General features: G+C 40.9%; 1 protein-coding gene across 2 annotated transcripts; it reads left to right on the forward strand.

The window, feature by feature from the left end:
• The first annotated feature begins 1,371 nt into the window (after window positions 1-1,371).
• Window positions 1,372-12,294, forward strand: RPN13 (regulatory particle non-ATPase 13). Of its 2 annotated transcripts, XM_087385737.1 has the most exons (13): window positions 1,372-1,517; window positions 1,598-1,690; window positions 3,152-3,208; window positions 3,329-3,367; window positions 3,472-3,546; window positions 3,633-3,699; window positions 3,784-3,868; window positions 10,841-10,974; window positions 11,110-11,133; window positions 11,388-11,482; window positions 11,593-11,670; window positions 11,897-11,951; window positions 12,039-12,294. In XM_087385737.1, exons 1-13 carry the CDS (start codon window positions 1,473-1,475, stop codon window positions 12,212-12,214), a joined length of 1,023 nt encoding a protein of 340 aa, XP_087241863.1. In that variant the 5' UTR covers window positions 1,372-1,472; the 3' UTR covers window positions 12,215-12,294. The 2 variants fall into 2 exon arrangements, with proteins under 2 accessions (XP_087241863.1, XP_087241864.1); XM_087385738.1 differs by lacking the exon at window positions 11,110-11,133 and having other exon boundaries at window positions 10,841-10,998.
• Window positions 12,295-17,140: the final 4,846 nt, after the last annotated feature.

Here is a 17,140-nt window from a genome sequence, read left to right on the forward strand (position 1 = left end):
TCAATTCATCTCATAATGACCCATTGGTATTAAACAATCGCATCTACTACGAATTTCCAATTCCTCCATTGTCATGTACATGAAACCATCGTTTGCAACATTGACAAATGGCATTAAGCACTCACACTTCAAGTTAAATGAAGCATTTGCTAATACTACTCCTCAACATCACGGCTAAAAGGATCATTGATAAATTGGTCAGGATACTTTCGTCAGCCCACCCCAGGATCCATGATATCATGAACCTTCATCACAAGAGTACGATTGTAAGAGAACCCACCTAGTAGTAGCTACAGTTTTCTTGGACCTATAAACTCAATGGGGAACAAAGAAAATAGTAAAAATACCTTCCACATTGGTAGGTTCTCTCTCGTCTAAGTCCCCTTAGGTATGTGCAGTATTTATTCTACATTGTGTTAATGCACAATTTTAGTGGTTACGAATTGAAATTGATGTTGGAATGCAAACCCCTTGTGCTTGAAATAATGTGCAAGCCACAAAGGGCCTTAGGCTTTGCTTTAGCACGTGATTAAATTTTTGTTGATAAATGAGGGACCCAAGTTGTTAAAAATATAGAAAATCCACTAGGAGTTGACTTTGTAGCCAGTAAGGTGTGATGATTTGCTTTTGAGAAAAATGTGTGCCTACTTCAATCAATCTATAGAAACACTGTAAGTCAATAGTGTGGTTTGAACTAATTGAGCCTTGTGAATAGAGGTCTCCTTTCTTTATGAATGTGTCTTTTTCTCCGCAATAGAAAAAAATTATTATGGAGGTTATGAGAATAAGGTATTTCTTTTCCCCTAATCAAGTTAATAAATAAAAGAGCATAATAAAGCTACAACCAATAGGTCCCCACAATCTAGTGCTACAATCCATAGGTCCCCCAATCAATGTAATCACCTTTCCTTAGTTTGATTAAAAAGTCTCTTCATTGAATGTACGAGATAATTGTTGAACTTAGAGCCAGTTTATGCGAGAGGGGATGCTTGCAAACCACTCTTTCCTTATCAAGGTGATTTTCATGCTGGCCCCTACTCGAGAGAAGGGGTGCCTGAGGAGTATGCACCCTTGAGGAGCATTTTGCGGAAAACCCCCATGCGTAAACGTATCCAAGTTTTTTTTTTCCCGGGTGCACACTGAGTTTGCAAACCACCCGTGTTGGGAGTGAAGAGGCTCGTGGTGGTGACAACTCTTCTCTTGGAAAGAAAAATGGACCGTGCGATTGAAATGTGCACGTAACGTGAATGTTGCTAAATGTGAAAGGAGAAGAGGTTAGGCACGTGTGGGAGCAAGGTCACGTCACGTGCCAAGCGGTAAGGAATATATGGAAATGCCGATAATGAGATACTAAAAAACTTACAACAAATAGTCCTGTGGATTAGGACAGTAGTAAAGTACCCTGGTCTTTATGTACTTAAACTCTGACGCCTGTGCCCTGTTACGAAGCCTTCAAGTTTCCAACGCAAGCTATGGCTTCTTCTTCTTGTTCAGCAGACAGTCTCCCCCCTCCTCAGGTTCTCGTCCCGTTTTTTGCTTGCCTCGCTTGGCTTTCAACCCCAGAATCGCGCATTTCCGTGACTCTGTTCCTTTGCAGGAGATTCTTGTCGAGTATATGGCCGGAAAAATGATAATGGAGTGTACCACCGTCACCCCCGACCTCCGAAAAGGCCTTTTGCGATTAGTTCGGGTGCGTCTCCCCCCCCCCCCCCCCCCCCTTCGTGTTGTTTCAATTCCTTCTGTTTCACGTGTCAGCTTCGAAACTAGTTTGTCGTTCCATCGTATACGCTTTTAGCATTATCTGTAATCTCCCCTGCGGTTTCATGTCTTCAGGCCTCACATAGACATTGCCAAAACAAGTTTCAATACGCACTTCTGAACGTTTTATCACCCAATTTGCTTCCAAATTTATTATGTACTGCAGGAACGTCGTTCGAATTGTCGTCATTGGCTGTCCATACTTCACGTGTTCCTTCTCAAAAACTTGCTACCTATACAGAGGTTTGACTTGAGTACTTGATTGACCTCTAGGTCATACCGATTTTTAACTGGGATGACGACTCCTCTCTCGCGTCACTTTGTCAGCCAATATATGTTTTTTAAGACCTGCTGTGGACTTTTTGTCGGTTCCCTTGTGCCGTTACGGACTTTCTAGAGTCGTCCGAAGTCCATTCTCGAAGCAAGGTAAGCTTGAAACTTGTTTCTTTAGCTAGTGGTCTACACGAAAATAGAAAAGTGGTTGCATCTGGAACATACCTGTAATCTGCTGCTGCACACTCGCGGATGCCGTGAAGCACTCTAGTGCTGTGATGCAACAATAAGGGTCCCTTGGATGGAGTTCCTTGAGCTAGTGTCAAAGTACACATACACTTTAATTGGCTCGCTTGTAAGAATGAACGACTCCACCTGAAGCTGAGCTTCATTGTTATTGGATCATAACCTTCATTTTTTCCAAGTTGGCCTTTAAATCCCATCTTTAAAAAAAACTGTGGAGCTTCCACGTGCATCTGTAATCCCTCAGCTGTGTTTGAGGTCAACACAAGAACAATCAGTATAAAGCAAGATGGGATGAGAGTCGCTGCCAATGTCGATCGTCCTCTTATTTCAATAGGTGTGACGATGGTGCTACTCACTTCCTCAAAGAGTCTGTGCATGTTGCACACAATCTGTGTGATCCTTTCATTAAGGGCCATCGACTGGACATGTAACATCATGTGTGATACCTAGGTACCGAAGTCACGAGATGAGATGAGCTGTTTGTACAGACTCGAAGGCCCCTTGAAAATCTACAAAGCAGCACTATACTCTGTCTTGGGTATCTAGCCTGCCATTGGGATTGATCTCATCTGAAGCCTGTCTGCCCCTCAACACGCTTGCCTGCACAGCAGCCTACTCACCGATGTGTATCTCAAGTGCTCATACATATGGTGGCCATCAAATGACCAATTATGATGGTCCAATGGTTGCCGGGATCCATGGGATCCCCTGCCTTTTGGATTGGAATGATGGTGTTACTAGTCTATGAAGTTGGGAAGCGTGGCAGAAGGTCTTATTGAAAATCTGGGCCATAATCGCGGAGAGAGAGAGAGAGAGAGAGAGAGATTTCTACATGATGTCGAGTCTGGACACTGAAGGGTCTATTGCATTTCAGGGAGAAGGGCTGCTGCACATACAATGGATGGAGAGGGCACAGGATGTTCCTGAGGATGTATCCTACTTGTTAGTAATATTTGCCTAGTAGTCATTTAGGCTTTGTCTTTTTTTCATGTCTTGTGAACTGTTTGAAGTCATGAAGCTATTACATCTTGGCTTCTCTTAAGAGAATCAGGACATAATTGTATTTCCAGATGAAGCAGTTTATGAAAAGGTATGTCAACATTGATGGAGCACTGCTTTGTGGTGGCATTTATGGTTTCATTGTTTCTTATCATACCTTTATGGCCAGCTTATGTGCGCATTGGGTGATGACAGGTGCAGCAAGCAAATGGTCGTGTATATATCTTGAAATTTAGGCAAGACAGTCGCAAGTATTTCTTCTGGATGCAGGTTTGTTGTGTGAGAAATTGTTTTAAGTTTTGCAGATCTCTATTGAGTTTTTATAAAACATTCTCAGTTAGGTTGGCCTATAACAGGAACCAAATGTCGATGGAGATGTGCCACTGTGCCAACTGGTGAACTTCTACATAAAATGCCCTCAAGGTTGCTCATAATGGAAGTCACTCTGAATCCTACCAGGTTGTTTTGTTGATTCCATTCATTTCTGAATACTGTGGAATGGAACAGGTTTTACAAAAGTTGATGACGATGACAAAGATCAGGCAATCACTCCCCAAAGTTTGGCAGGGAATTGTCAGGCTACTGAATTAAGGTTTGTGTAGCAAACTGTTCAACCTTGTGGATAAAGCATGTGTGCGATTTGAGTTCCTGTTGTGTGTAGTGAGGCCTTATTCCTGTCATGTTTAGTGAGGTCTTATTCCTGTAAGTTCTCGCTCGAGTCTTTAATGAGGAGGCAAGAAAAAAGTGATTGTTGTAATCTGTCTGATTCCCATTGCTGCACGTTAGTGAATGAGGTGCAAGATACTGAATCAGCATTTGGTTATTAAGATATCATAATTGATGTAATCTGTCTGATTCCCATTGCTGCATGTTAATGAATGAGGGGCAAGAGTACTGAATCGCCATTTGGTTATTACGATATCATAAAAAATCTCCTTTTGCCATGGACTTCATTATGAATTTGTCCTTTGTTTCTGTACATTTGGCCACTTTTGGGTGGAAGTATAGGGGCATGTGCATTGATAAGAGCTTTTTTTAAACGACGGCTGTCGAGCTAGCATTCGTCACGGCTGAGCCTCTCCTTTGCCTCTGGACAAGTGATTGGAGCTCAGCTTGTTGGCTGTATATGAACACATAACTACTCATTTGGGCATGTCTTTAGCAGACTTGAATATTGTCTTGGGGACGGACGACCTAAGGCCATAGCATGTAGTCCAGCTAAGCATGATGAAAATTTAGAGAGAGAGAGAGAGAGAGAGAGAGAGAGAGAGAGAGAGTTTGTATGATGCTCATACAAACTCTCTCTCTCTCTCATTGGATTTTAGCACCAAGCTTAAAAAATGTGTGGCCATATTCATACAAAGAATGGACAAACAAGGTGCATACAGACTCTCTCTCTCTCTCATTGGATTTTAGCACCAAGCTTAAAAAATGTGTGGCCATATTCATACAAAGAATGGACAAACAAGGTGATGCATGGGATGCGACAAAAGAGGAGAACGAGGATCTTTAGAGAAAGGTGGAGGACCAAGTGGCTAAGAAGCCAATGAAGATCCTTGTTCTACCCGTATTGCCAGTCAATTATCAATTGGACGGGAATAGTTACAGAGTGTGGAGAGTGATGATGGGGTGTTGCAATCATACGACCCTGGCTGACTTCATACTTGTTGGAGTTGAAAGGCCATATTCAACTCAGGAACACCTTGGGATTGTGGAGCAGGAGGCAAAGAAATTGGCCCAATCATGGGATGGGGTAAATGTTCGTGTCCACTCTTTCATTTTTCTGAATTGTACTCCTCATGTGATTAACCATGTCAAGCACATGACACTGGCAAGGGGATTTGGGAGCAATTGGTGTCCCTCTACAACAAGGTCTCTCCACCCTGATGAAGCGAGTCTCCCTGGAAGTCCAGATGCAAGTGTTGGATCCCGCAGAGTCAACAACCATGCGGAAGCATATCAACAAGTTGTAGACACTTCAGCAATGAAGTTTTCGTCCAAGTTGCGGCCTGCTGGTATTGCGATAATTCTTTCTATCTTAAATGGTGCGTTGCCCTATCATCTAGATTTAGATTTAGATGCTTGTTTGGGTGAGACTAAAATGAAATCGTTTAGACTTCACAAGCAGTTGTAGCTTGAATGAAGAGATTTGGACTACTTTTTGATTAGCCTTCTCCTCTAGTGCTAGCCTTCGTCATGGCTGAGTTTGCCCTTCACCTCCGGAGTGCCGACAGAAACTCAGTACGAAGACTTTGTATAAATGGATGCTCAAGTATGTGTGGGTGTGTGGATTTGTATTTGTGAGAGCATGCTTTTATACTATGGTCTACACCCATTGTTGGGCGCTGATGATGTCAGTGGGGATGTCATAGTAGCTAGTCCCTGCTATGCATGATGGAGTTTATGGTTTTCAATCTTATGAGTGACTATCGTGAGATTGAAACTGCACTATGTTGTGTTTTTAGAGGATGAGTCTGGGAATGTTCTTGGATTTATCTAGGTATATGCTTATGCCGTATTAGCGGACATGCAAATTTTACCTTGTGAAGTTTTCGTCCAAGTTGCGGCCTGTTGGTATTGCGATAATTCTTTCTATCTTAAATGGTGCATTGCCCTATCAGCTAGATTTAGATTTAGATGCTCGTTTGGGAGAGACTAAAATGAAATCGTTTAGACTTCACAAGCAGTTGTAGCTTGAATGAAGAGATTTGGACTACTTTTTGATTAGCCTTCTCCTTTAGTGCTAGCCTTCGTCATGGCTGAGTTTGCCCTTCACCTCCGGAGTGCCAACAGAAACTCAGTACGAAGACTTTGTATAAATGGATGCTCAAGTATGTGTGGGTGTGTGGATTGGTATGTGTGAGAGCATGCTTTTATACTATGGTCTACACCCATTGTTGGGCGCTGATGACGTCAGTGGGGATGTCATAGTAGCTAGTCCCTGCTATGCATGATGGAGTTTATGGTTTTCAATCTTATGAGTGACTATCGTGAGATTGAAACTGCACTATGTTGTGTTTTTAGAGGATGAGTCTGGGAATGTTCTTGGATTTATCTAGGTATATACTTCAGCAGGAGGTACTCCAAGCAGGAAGTAGATTTCTTCAGAGGACACGGCCATCACGTTGCTTTCCCATTTGTCATCCCAGTATTCAGCATTTTACTCCTCTCTCATCACCAGTGGGAGGTTGGACACCCTCACAAGGGAGGTGCTGGTGCCTGTGGTGCTTGATCAAGAGGAGCATTTCGACAACCCCTCCTTGGGAAGAGGATCGGAAACCTTAGCCACTTGCAGGAACAAGGGTGGAGAACCAACTACAGGAAAGGAAAAGGGAAGTCTTCTGACAAGAAGTCTGATTCGGACCATGAGGCCTTGAAGGTGAATCAGTCACGTAACCAGTGTCGCGAGAAGGGTCACCATTGGAGAGAGTGCCCTGTGCAAAGCCAGAGAGAGGTACAGCATTTTCATCCTTTCTTAGTGTATTTCTGTAGCTTAGGGGGGGGTCTAGCTAAAGGCATTGTCAAGGTTTGAGGTCAGTTGAGGGCCTGGTTTGATGCCTAGTTGAGGCTGGTTCAGGGCCTTGTTGGGGCTGGTTTGGGACCTTGACCAGGGTTGGGTCAGTCCATGTCAGGTTAACCCAACCAGACCTGGTCAGGCCAGCAGGCCCCTGCCCATATGTATAGGGTCATTTGAACCTGGTTCTCTTGAGTTGTTGGGAGTTCTTTGGCAGTCTCTTGTGTAGTTTCCAGCCTAGTGATTGGAGAATTTGTGGCAGTCTACAGCCTACTCCTGCTAGTTGTGGGGTGCAGTTCTACCTAACCATCCGGTGGTACATTTTGCTTTGGTGTTGTACCACTCACATCGAGTTTTTCTCAAGTACATGCAAAGTTTTCTTGTATCGCCTGATCTTCTCCTGAGCTTTGACTCATTGCTGGCTTGCACAAGTTAGCCAAAGCCAAGAAACATGCTTTGTGACTGTTAATCGATCATTTACTATTATTCAGGCTTTCACTATTCTTGGTAGCCCATCTTCAAGTCCAATGGAAGGTCCTGTCAAATGGCAGTGGAATATACGAACAAAGATAGAGAGTAGATTTGTGAATAGAGAGAGACATCAAGAGACAGACAGCAACCTGAGACTAGCAGAGATAATAGACTGCACATGAGTACTTACAGAGCCATTGTGATATACTCTTTTTAGGTGACTAACATAGAGCTCTTTGTAGCCTATATAGTTGTCACGGGCATAGTTCATAGCAATAATGTTTTGACAAACTGGCTTTCCATTGGAACACATAAATATTACATGCATAGGTCAATAGCCAAGCTTATTTCATATCATTTGAAGCTGTTGATATACTTAATTTACCTGTTGAAGTTTGATTCATGTGGTTCATTCTAGCCATGAATCCTTGCTTATCTATATTGGATGATGGTCGCCAATGTAATTACTCCTTTATAATGCTATCTATAACAAGTATCAACTTTTTTAAAAAAAGGAAAAAAACAAGGATCAACATTTGAGTGCAAAAGTGTGTCGCTAACACCAATATAACCGAAGCTCTATCAATTTTGCATTGGTGGTGTGCAATGCTACTCTAGCTTGACAATATACAGAGCATTGCTTGCCATTTAGTTGCCTTTGAATGATTAGCCTAAATTTCCCTCCCTCGATCGAACATGAAAGATGGTCAAATTTTGTGCTGCATGTAATAGGTAACGTAGGACCTGTTGCTGTAAAAGGAAGTCAATTTTTGTATACTCAATAAATATTGTGATCATAATTGAATGTATGTGCAAATGGAGGACAATCTGGCAGATCTCTTCGCAAAGGCTCTGTCTAAGGAAAAACTTGATGAATTTAAGTTTTATTCAGGCAAGAGAGAGATTACCAAGACTTTAACGACATAGTTTCTTGTTACTTGCAAAATAATTTTCAGCAAGGGGGGATTGCCATATGCATATGTTTCGGTATATCTGCGTCTAGACCTCTGATGCCAGATTTGAGTCCAATTAAGCTCAGGCCTTGGGGGTGCTCTATCTAACCTATTTGTTTGACATTTAGAGGATGAGGTTGGCCATGTCTTTGAATCATCTAAATAGATACCTTTCATCATATTAGCGGACATGCAACTTTCACCTTGTAAAGTTGTAGTCCAACTGGTGGCTTGCTGATGCATTGCCCTATCAACTATCTTTTGTTACCTTTTCGCTTAGAAATGCTTGTTTTGGAAAAAATAGAATGAAATACTATTTGGAAAAGGCTGTTGAAGCTTTGGATGAAGAGAAAGTAGATTAATTTGTCATTAGACTTCTTTATCGTTAGCCTTTACACCTCTAGAGTGCTGACATAAACAAACAAAAACCTGTTTATATTTATACTATGGTCTACACCCACCATTGGGTGCTGGTGGTAATGGTGGGGGTTTCATAGTAGCTTGCATCATGAAGTTCATGGTTTTAGGTTTTGTATATTAAGCAACTAACAATCCCCAATTTCTGGGGCAATCTAACAGCTCACAGGCCAGCCAAAAGGCCAGCCACCTCAGCCAAACAAGTGGCCAGAAAGACCAGCTGGCCGACCAGCTGGCAGGCCCACCGACCAGCTGGCCGACCAGCTAGGTCTGGCCTATAAAAGCACAAGCCCTTTCACTCCTTCAGACAGGACAGGACCTGCAGCTGCTCCTCTTCTCCTCCATGCTTTGCTGCAGCCCCGCCTGCTCCACTTCTACCTCTCCTCTTCAGTTCTGCTCCTCTCTGCCTCCTGGCTGCTGCCTTCTCTTTGCCTCTCCTTCCTGCCTCCTGGCTGCTCCATCTCCTCCTCCAGATCTGCCCCAACTTCTCCTCCTCTGCTCCAGATCTGCTCCTCTGCTTCAGCTCTGTCCCTTCTGCTCCAGATCTGTCCCATCCTCCTCCAGATCTGTCTCTTCTGCTCCTGTGCTCCAGATCTGTCCCCTCTTGCTCCAGATCTGCTCCTTATCTTCATCATCATCAAGCTACACGGAGGACTGCGTTACGCTCCCTCTGCTGCTATATTTCCTACTGTTTCTCTACATGGAATCATCTTTCTGATTCACCTCAGCCATGGTCCTTGAGACACGACAGCTTGAGGTTCTTGTATTCAGTTTTTCATATTACCGACATGCACTATGTTTTGTTTTACAAGCAGTTGTAGCTTGTAGACTAACCTTCTCCTTTAGTGCTAGCCTTCGTCATGGCTGAGTCTGCCCTTCACCTCCGGAGTGCCAACAGAAACTCAGTACAAAGACTTTGTACAAATGTTTATACTATGGTCTACACTCACTGTTGGGCGCTGATGACGTCAGTGGGGATGTCATAGTAGCTAGTTCCTGATGGAGTATATGGTTTTCAACCTTATGAGTGACTATCATGAGATTGAACTGCACTTTGTTGTGTTTTTAATGGATGAGTTTGGGCATGTCCCTGGACTCATCTAGGTATATAACCTTCTTCTTTGGTTCTAGCCTTTGTCACGGCTCAGTTGGCCCATCACCTGCGGAGTACGGACAAAAATAAAGTACAAAAACCTGTGTGAAATGGATCCTTATACGTGGGTATGTTGATATGTTTATAAGTGCATGTTGATACTATACTCTACACCCAGCTATTGGTTGCTGATGGCATCTACGGGCTAATCCCTCCTGTGTGTAATGATGTTTATGGTTTCAACCTCGTGGCTGACTGTAATGGTATTAAATTGCACTATCTGTTGTGTTTTTGGAGATGAATTTAGGCATGTTCCTGAGTTATAAAGATATATTTCTCCTTTAATTGCTAACCTTTACGATGATTGAGTCTGCGTTTTACCTTTGGAGCCTTGGTAGGGACTCACAAACGAAGACCTTTGAATAGATTCTCACCTTGTTGTGGGGCATTACGATGTCATTGTGGTCTATGCTTGTTCAGTTGTTAGTAACTGCCAATTTGGTGAACACCTGCACTGTCATTGTGTTAATTTTACGTAGTGAATTTGGGCACGTCCCTGTATCCGTCTAGAAATAGATTCATGTGAGTAATCCCTGTCTTGCATGATGAAGTCGGATATTGTTTACGTTGTGGATGATGAGATTTTACATGATGAGTTTTGAACAAGTTCCTGTCTTTATGAACATTTAAAAAATGGTCTTAGCAAACCTGCACGGAAAACTTTTTGATGGCCTAACACCTTATGTGAATCCTTAAATATTTCAAGGTGGGCCATTTGTGAAACACATTCCTTGTTCATTGTAGGTAGAGTTTCGCACACTTTTGATAGGCTAGGATAGCAAATCAATTTTAGGACTCTTTTGTTGGTAGATATTCTGATATAGGCAAAGTGTTTGGTCTGTCAATAGGTTAGGCTAAAGATGATGTCTGGAGACTAGTATCCTGCTGATTACCCTCCTTTAAAAAGGTTCAAGTGAAATGATGTTGCAGTCTTACCTCGGGTCTTTGGCTAGAATAGGTTGGCTGTCTTATGCCCTTTGTGCCTGATATGGCAGTGCTCCACTTTTTCCACTCAGTTAAGTCGTTTGTTCAATGTTTTTTGTTCTTTTACAAAAGCAAGACCAGTGTAGAGAAGGATCGGCCGTTAAATAGCGACATGTCACAAAATCTGGGTACTGCACAAGGGCCAGTTCAACTTGCTGATCTGCAGAGAATACTAAGTACTATCAGACCTCTGGAACCAGAAGCAGGTGCACAAATCATTTGCATCTTCAGTTTTTTGTTGATGAAAATCTGAATCTGTCCTCTTGTCTCTGTTTCATTTGCCTGGAGTCTAGGTCTCTTTCCAAGGTTACTAACTTGCTTTCTATCTTTGAGATTTGCAGAAACGATACTTCCTCGTGATACAGGTCCTCTCCTCACTATTCCATTAATTTCACCTTAAATTTTGATTCTGGAGAAGAGGAAGGATATGTAAAGGGCATGTAAAAATGCATTTGCAAGTTGTTCTTCCTTTATTTGCCAAAGGAATAAAGGAAGGGGAAAAAAGAGGAGAAAAGGAAAAAGGAAAGAAGGGGGAAGAAAAACGTTAATTTCTTGTACTAGTTTTCAAATTTTGGTTGTCAACAAAGTTGCTATGTTTTCACAACTTCATTGTTGACAGGGCCAAGTCTTGCTGACATATTAAAGCCTGAGCTTGTGGTGCCACTTCTTGAAAATTGTCACTTGGAGGAAAGATTGGCCCCATTTCTACCAGAGGTGCAACCATCTCCTGTTATCAAAGCTCTTGTTAGTGTTGACTTATTGCGCATTAGCATGGCCTTAACTCAGTGCTCTTAAAGAAGCATACATGCCTGCTTTTCTTGTAGGGTCCTTGGACTCCTGATGCTATTGCAGAACTAATGCAAAGTCCTCAATTCCATCAGCAAGTAGATGCATTCACTCATGTAAGTCAGTTCTCACATGATTGATAGATGTTAATGAATAGAATGATCACAACTCACATGTAAGTGCCTGTAGTTCAGACCTGCGTTTGATGTTAATTCATAGAATGATTACAACTCACGTCTAATTTTAGTTGCCTGTAGTTCAGGCCTGCATTTCAGCTAGGTCAGCACTGTTTGCATATTTTACGTCAAAGCCCCTACCTCACAATATTAATTTTCATGATAGGTTCTTCGAAGCGGCCAAATCGACCTTGCTCAATTTGGAATAGATTCCAGCAAATGTAAGCATTTATCCTGGCTTAGGGAATAACTTGTCTTCTTTGAATTGATTTTCTGGAGCACGCATGAACTGTGATCCTTAAATGCAGATAATTTCACCGTTTCCTCATTTCTGGAAGCAATCGAGGATCAAGTAACAGAAAAATCAGGGCCAAGCCATGTGTCCATACCTGAAGAGACCGATGTCCAATGTGATAAAGGGACAGATGAAAGTCCCAAGAACAGAAGTGATGGTAAAAATGATCCAATGGAGGAGGGCAGCTAGCAAGATTTCTATTATTGTGAAAACTCTTCCATTTTTTAATTGATGAAGATTGATATGATCAAATTTGCAGTTTTTCTCCATGGCTTCGGTTTTTCTGATGCTTGGTACTTTGAAATCTAGAACTGTGCTGCTAAAAAGGGGGATCAAATTCTACCTTTGTCTTTTGATGATGGAGCTACTAAATAATAGGAGGGGAGCAAATGTTTATAAACATCCTTGATATGAAGAGCGAACCTTATTGATCATAATTCTGTGGATATCTAGGCCCTAGGGATAACTCCATATTTATTGGATTATGTGTTAATCCAGTGGCAGAAAGCTTATAAACTGTTGATGACAAACTTTAGTGAACAGGTGGAAGTCTGTAGGTAGGATGTCAAAAGGTGAACGTAAAGTTTGAGTGTCCATCTTGATTTTAGGAGAGAAGATGAGGATGTCGTAGTAGACAGGTGGAAATCTATAGATTAGAGCCAAAAGCGGAAGATCAAGTTTGAGAGTTTCCACCTTTAGGAGAGCAGACAGGGAAATATTATGGCATTGAAGACAGCAGCAGAATGAATGTAATTTCTTGGCTAGCTAGGCCTGCATGAGGTACCACCAAAAGCACTGTCAAGCTCGATTGATTCGAAATGAATTGAGGGGACTGCCTCGAAAAGGCCAAAGAACCCTTCAAATGTTGTAGGAAATGTCTTGAGAATACTGGGCTATGATCTTCCATAGATGTTACATTTCCTCCAAGCCATTTGTTCGATTAAGCAGGATGGGGAAAAGGGAAGACAATGGCAGACTAGTTGAAAAGTGCTATATTGATCCATTTAGTGGACCTCTAGTTGACAACCTAAAGCTTTTGCATGACATAATTGGAACAGAAAAAGTTCGGTGAAACAAGAAGAGGGGCTTGGGACCTGGACTATGAACCATCCAAATGATAGGCTATGGCAATTGATGAAGAACCACCATGACATGATTTGGATTGGTTACATATTTATTTGTTCATCACGTAATGGACTCCGTGTGGGTATCAGTAATGATGTAGAGACCACTACGAGACATCTTCTTGAGCAACCTAGAGATCAGAATGCAGTTCTATAGTTTTGCTACTAAACATTCATTTGTTCTTCTTCACCTAGTGGTCTCTATGTAGATAACAGTACTTTCGTAGAAGATCAGTAAGGAACAATTGGAATACGAGTACTTTTATGTGATTTATTTGATCTTCTCTATCTGGTAGACCTTATGTAGAGACCTATGTAAACAATTCTTGCAAGGCAAATACATGGACACTTCCCACACACTTAACGGTTCTTTTAGTCTATTCTTTTATTCAATGTTCTTCACCTATAGACCTTGCGTAGAGCTTTTTGCATGCATAGAGATCACTGGGAAACGCTTCATTGAAGGCAATGAAAAGAGCATTTCTATGAGAAACCACCATGGGTTAGTATATTCACTTGGATTTGACACCATCAAAGTACCCATATGCTTAATTCTCTTGTAGGTTGACGCAAGTAGAGTCACTTGCATTAGAATCATAGTATTTTAATTCGGATTGACATGATCAGAGTACCCATATGGGTTGAATCACAAGGACTACTTGTGATGGGCTAGAACTTACATTATAATGAATGATGGCGTGAAAAATATAAAATTCTTATCTAAAGAATAATTGGTTGATGTAGTTGGATGAGAAGTGGCAAAAGGATCTCGTTGATATTCATTTTGTCACTTATTAAGTCATTGATGAAAAGTGACAAAATAAAATTCAATACTTACTAAATAAAATTCTAACGTGAAAGTTAATTTCCAAGGATATATAGAAAATATTAAATCACATTATTACAATGCTCATTTTTCTTTTGCCTTGGGACGAGCAAGTTGTAGCTTAGTTAGTAGCGCATTTCTTTTGGGTATAGAAAGGTCATAGGTCCAAATCATGTCACCTTGACGAAAGTTGATTAGCTAACGCACATTGTCTGAAATACTACGATGTTTCTATTAGAACTTCGAAGAAAGAATTAGGCATGGTCCATGGCTAGCAATGGTGAAGGAACACAAAGCTTGTAGACCTTCAACATAGTATAATGTCTAATGCGCATGGATCTATTAATTCTGGTGGAGGATGATGGACAAGGGACATGAAAAATGGAAAACATAGATAGTCCATGGTTAGGAATATGTTAACTTTGAGGCTATGATGCATGAGTCCATTGAAGGACAATGGAAAAGGGACATGAAAAATGGACGATAGACATTACCTAAATTTTAAATTTATATGTGAAAAAGGAAATGCATCTTTTGATGCAGAAATATGGAGTAAGGGAACTCGCACACAATACCTATGACCTGTCCAATGTCCTTCTTTCGTTCCTCCTTTGCTATGGACCACAACGCACACTAGAGCAATGTGGAGTGGATCTCAAAAGAGAGTTTTGGACTGTGAATCAACACTAACATTCTCCCTTTGCATCATCCCATTGCCCCTCACCTCACTCAGCCCCTCTCTCTTTGGAGTGGATCTCGAAGAAGAGCTTTCGAATTTGAATGGAGACCATCAGAACCACCATCCCCCCCCCCCCGCCCCCCCTCTCTCTCTCTCTCTCTCTCTCTCTCTCACACACACACACACACACACACACACATACACACACACACACACACACTTCCTACCCCTTCCTCCTTTTGTTTATACCCTTGTTCATTTATCTTCCCACCTTATTTCCCCCCCTCCCCCCCCCCCCCCCCCCGTTTTTTGTCCTTATTCACCCCTACTTCCCTAATTTTCCTTATTTATTCTCCCTTTTTCTAAATACTTTATCCCGAATTTTTCTTAATAATTAAATCTATTTTTTCAATATTTCCCTTTTTAAAAAAATGTACCTACCTTAATTTTTTCATTTTTTTCTTATTCCCTTTCCCTTATTTTTCCTTTCCTTTTCCCCTTTTATATCCTTTATTAATGGCCTTTTTGCCTTTTTTATCATCTTTTCTAAATTTTTTTCTTTTAAAATTCCATATAATTTTTTCTGTCTTCTAAGTCTACTAGGTTTTTTTCTAATTTTTTACTTTTTTCCTTACCTCCTAAATTTTATTTCCTTTATTAATTTTTCTTATTTTTCGTTATTATTGTTCTTTTCTTGTTTGATTTCCCAATTGTCCTTAAAAGTTTCTTGATATTTTTTACTTATTACTTATCTTCTAAAGGTCTTATGTTCCTTAAATCTACTTAAAGACTTTTTTGCTTCCCTTTGATTTTTCTACTCTTATTTTGACTAATTTTTCATTTTTAAACATTGCTTTTCCCCATTTTCTCCTCATGTTTTCCTTTAAGAAATAAAATTTCCTCTATTTCTTCCTTTTAAAACAAATTTGTCCCTTTTCCTATTTTTAACTCTTTTTTGTGGAATTCTTTATCTTCTATTTTCTTTATTCTCTATACTTTGTAGCTTACTTTTTACCCCTAAAACACTAAACCTTTGCTTAAATTTTCCCTGCTTATTTTCCCTTAAATTTTTCTTATTTCCTTAATGCTTTTCCCTTATTTTTCCTTTCTTATCTTCCTTAATTTCCTTGAATAATGTTCCTTTTTTCCTTTTTAGATGTTTTCCAAATTTCCTCTTTAGGTCCTGGATTTTTTTATGTATTTTTCCCTATCTTCTAATTTTCTATCTTTCTTATTTTTTAAATCCCTACTTAGTATTTTACTTATCTCCCTTATCTCCTATTTTAATTTTCTATTTTGTAAATAACCCCTAATTATCCCCTCCTAATTATCTGCTAATTACTCCCTAACCAACCCAAAACCCGACTCCCCTTTCCGCGACTCTCTTTCCTGACCCCCCTTCCCCGACTTAGACTCCCTCACCTATATAAGCCCTCCTCCTCTGTCTAGTTTCTCACTATTCACTCCTTGCCTCACTCGTGCCTATCATTGCTAGATAGCTTCCACAACTACGCGCATGCGTGCGCCATGCCTCCCGTACTAGTCTCGTCTTGCCCCGTGCTTTGAGCTTCGTGCCCTCTCCCTCTACTTTCTAGCTGTACGCTCACAGTACGTGACCACACAGTCTTTCAAATCATCATCAATCCCATCGACACGCCTGCCCGTCTACTGTACACACAGTCACGTTTGCAGCTTTTAACATGCATTCTCATGTTTTTTTACCTTTCTTGGTCTTTCATGCATTAACACCCCCCTCCCCTCCCTTACACTCATATAATTTACTCCTCCCCCCTTACATCTTAGGACCCCTTTACCTCTTCTCTAGGAATGTTTCCCATTCCTCCTCTTTAGTTTATAAAAATAGAAAGTTTTTTTAAGTAACCCCCCCGCCCCCCAACCTTTTTCTTTTTTCTTGTTTCCAAAATTTTTAATTTCTTTTTCTAGTACCCTGCTTCTTCTCTAAATAATCATTCTCCCTCTTATCCTCCCCAGGAAAAAATTATTTTACAAGTATCCCTTAAAATTCACAAACGAAACCCTCCCCCCTATCTTTTCTCCCAACCTTTCTCAACTAATTCCTTTCTCTAGTGTCCATTAAAAATTTCCCTACGCATTAAAAGGAAAAAAATTTAAGTGCTCTTCTATTATGCTTAGAGTAAAATAATGGTCACATTAATCTCCTTGTTGCACTGGTCCCCATTATTTTCCTAATGGTAATTTAGTAAATACTTTACATTGACATTCTATCACCTCCTTTAGTAGTCTAAGGCTAAGCGTGAATTTTTATTGTGACCCCGATAACAAGGGAGGAGTGTTTATAAGACCTGTCTTCCCAACACTAACACTTCCTATTCATTTTCTCCTTTATAGTTACTTTACATTTTTCCTCTACCCCCCCCCCCCCTCTAACCCCCCTCCCTTCTTTCTTCTTCTTCTTTTTTTCTAAATTCCTCTCTCCCCTTACATTTACACTCTTAGTCCTTTCT

This window comes from Dipteris shenzhenensis, chromosome 15 (assembly GCF_047967505.1).
Source record: "Dipteris shenzhenensis isolate YYH24624 ecotype China chromosome 15, Dip_SZ_1.0, whole genome shotgun sequence".
NCBI lineage: Eukaryota > Viridiplantae > Streptophyta > Polypodiopsida > Gleicheniales > Dipteridaceae > Dipteris > Dipteris shenzhenensis.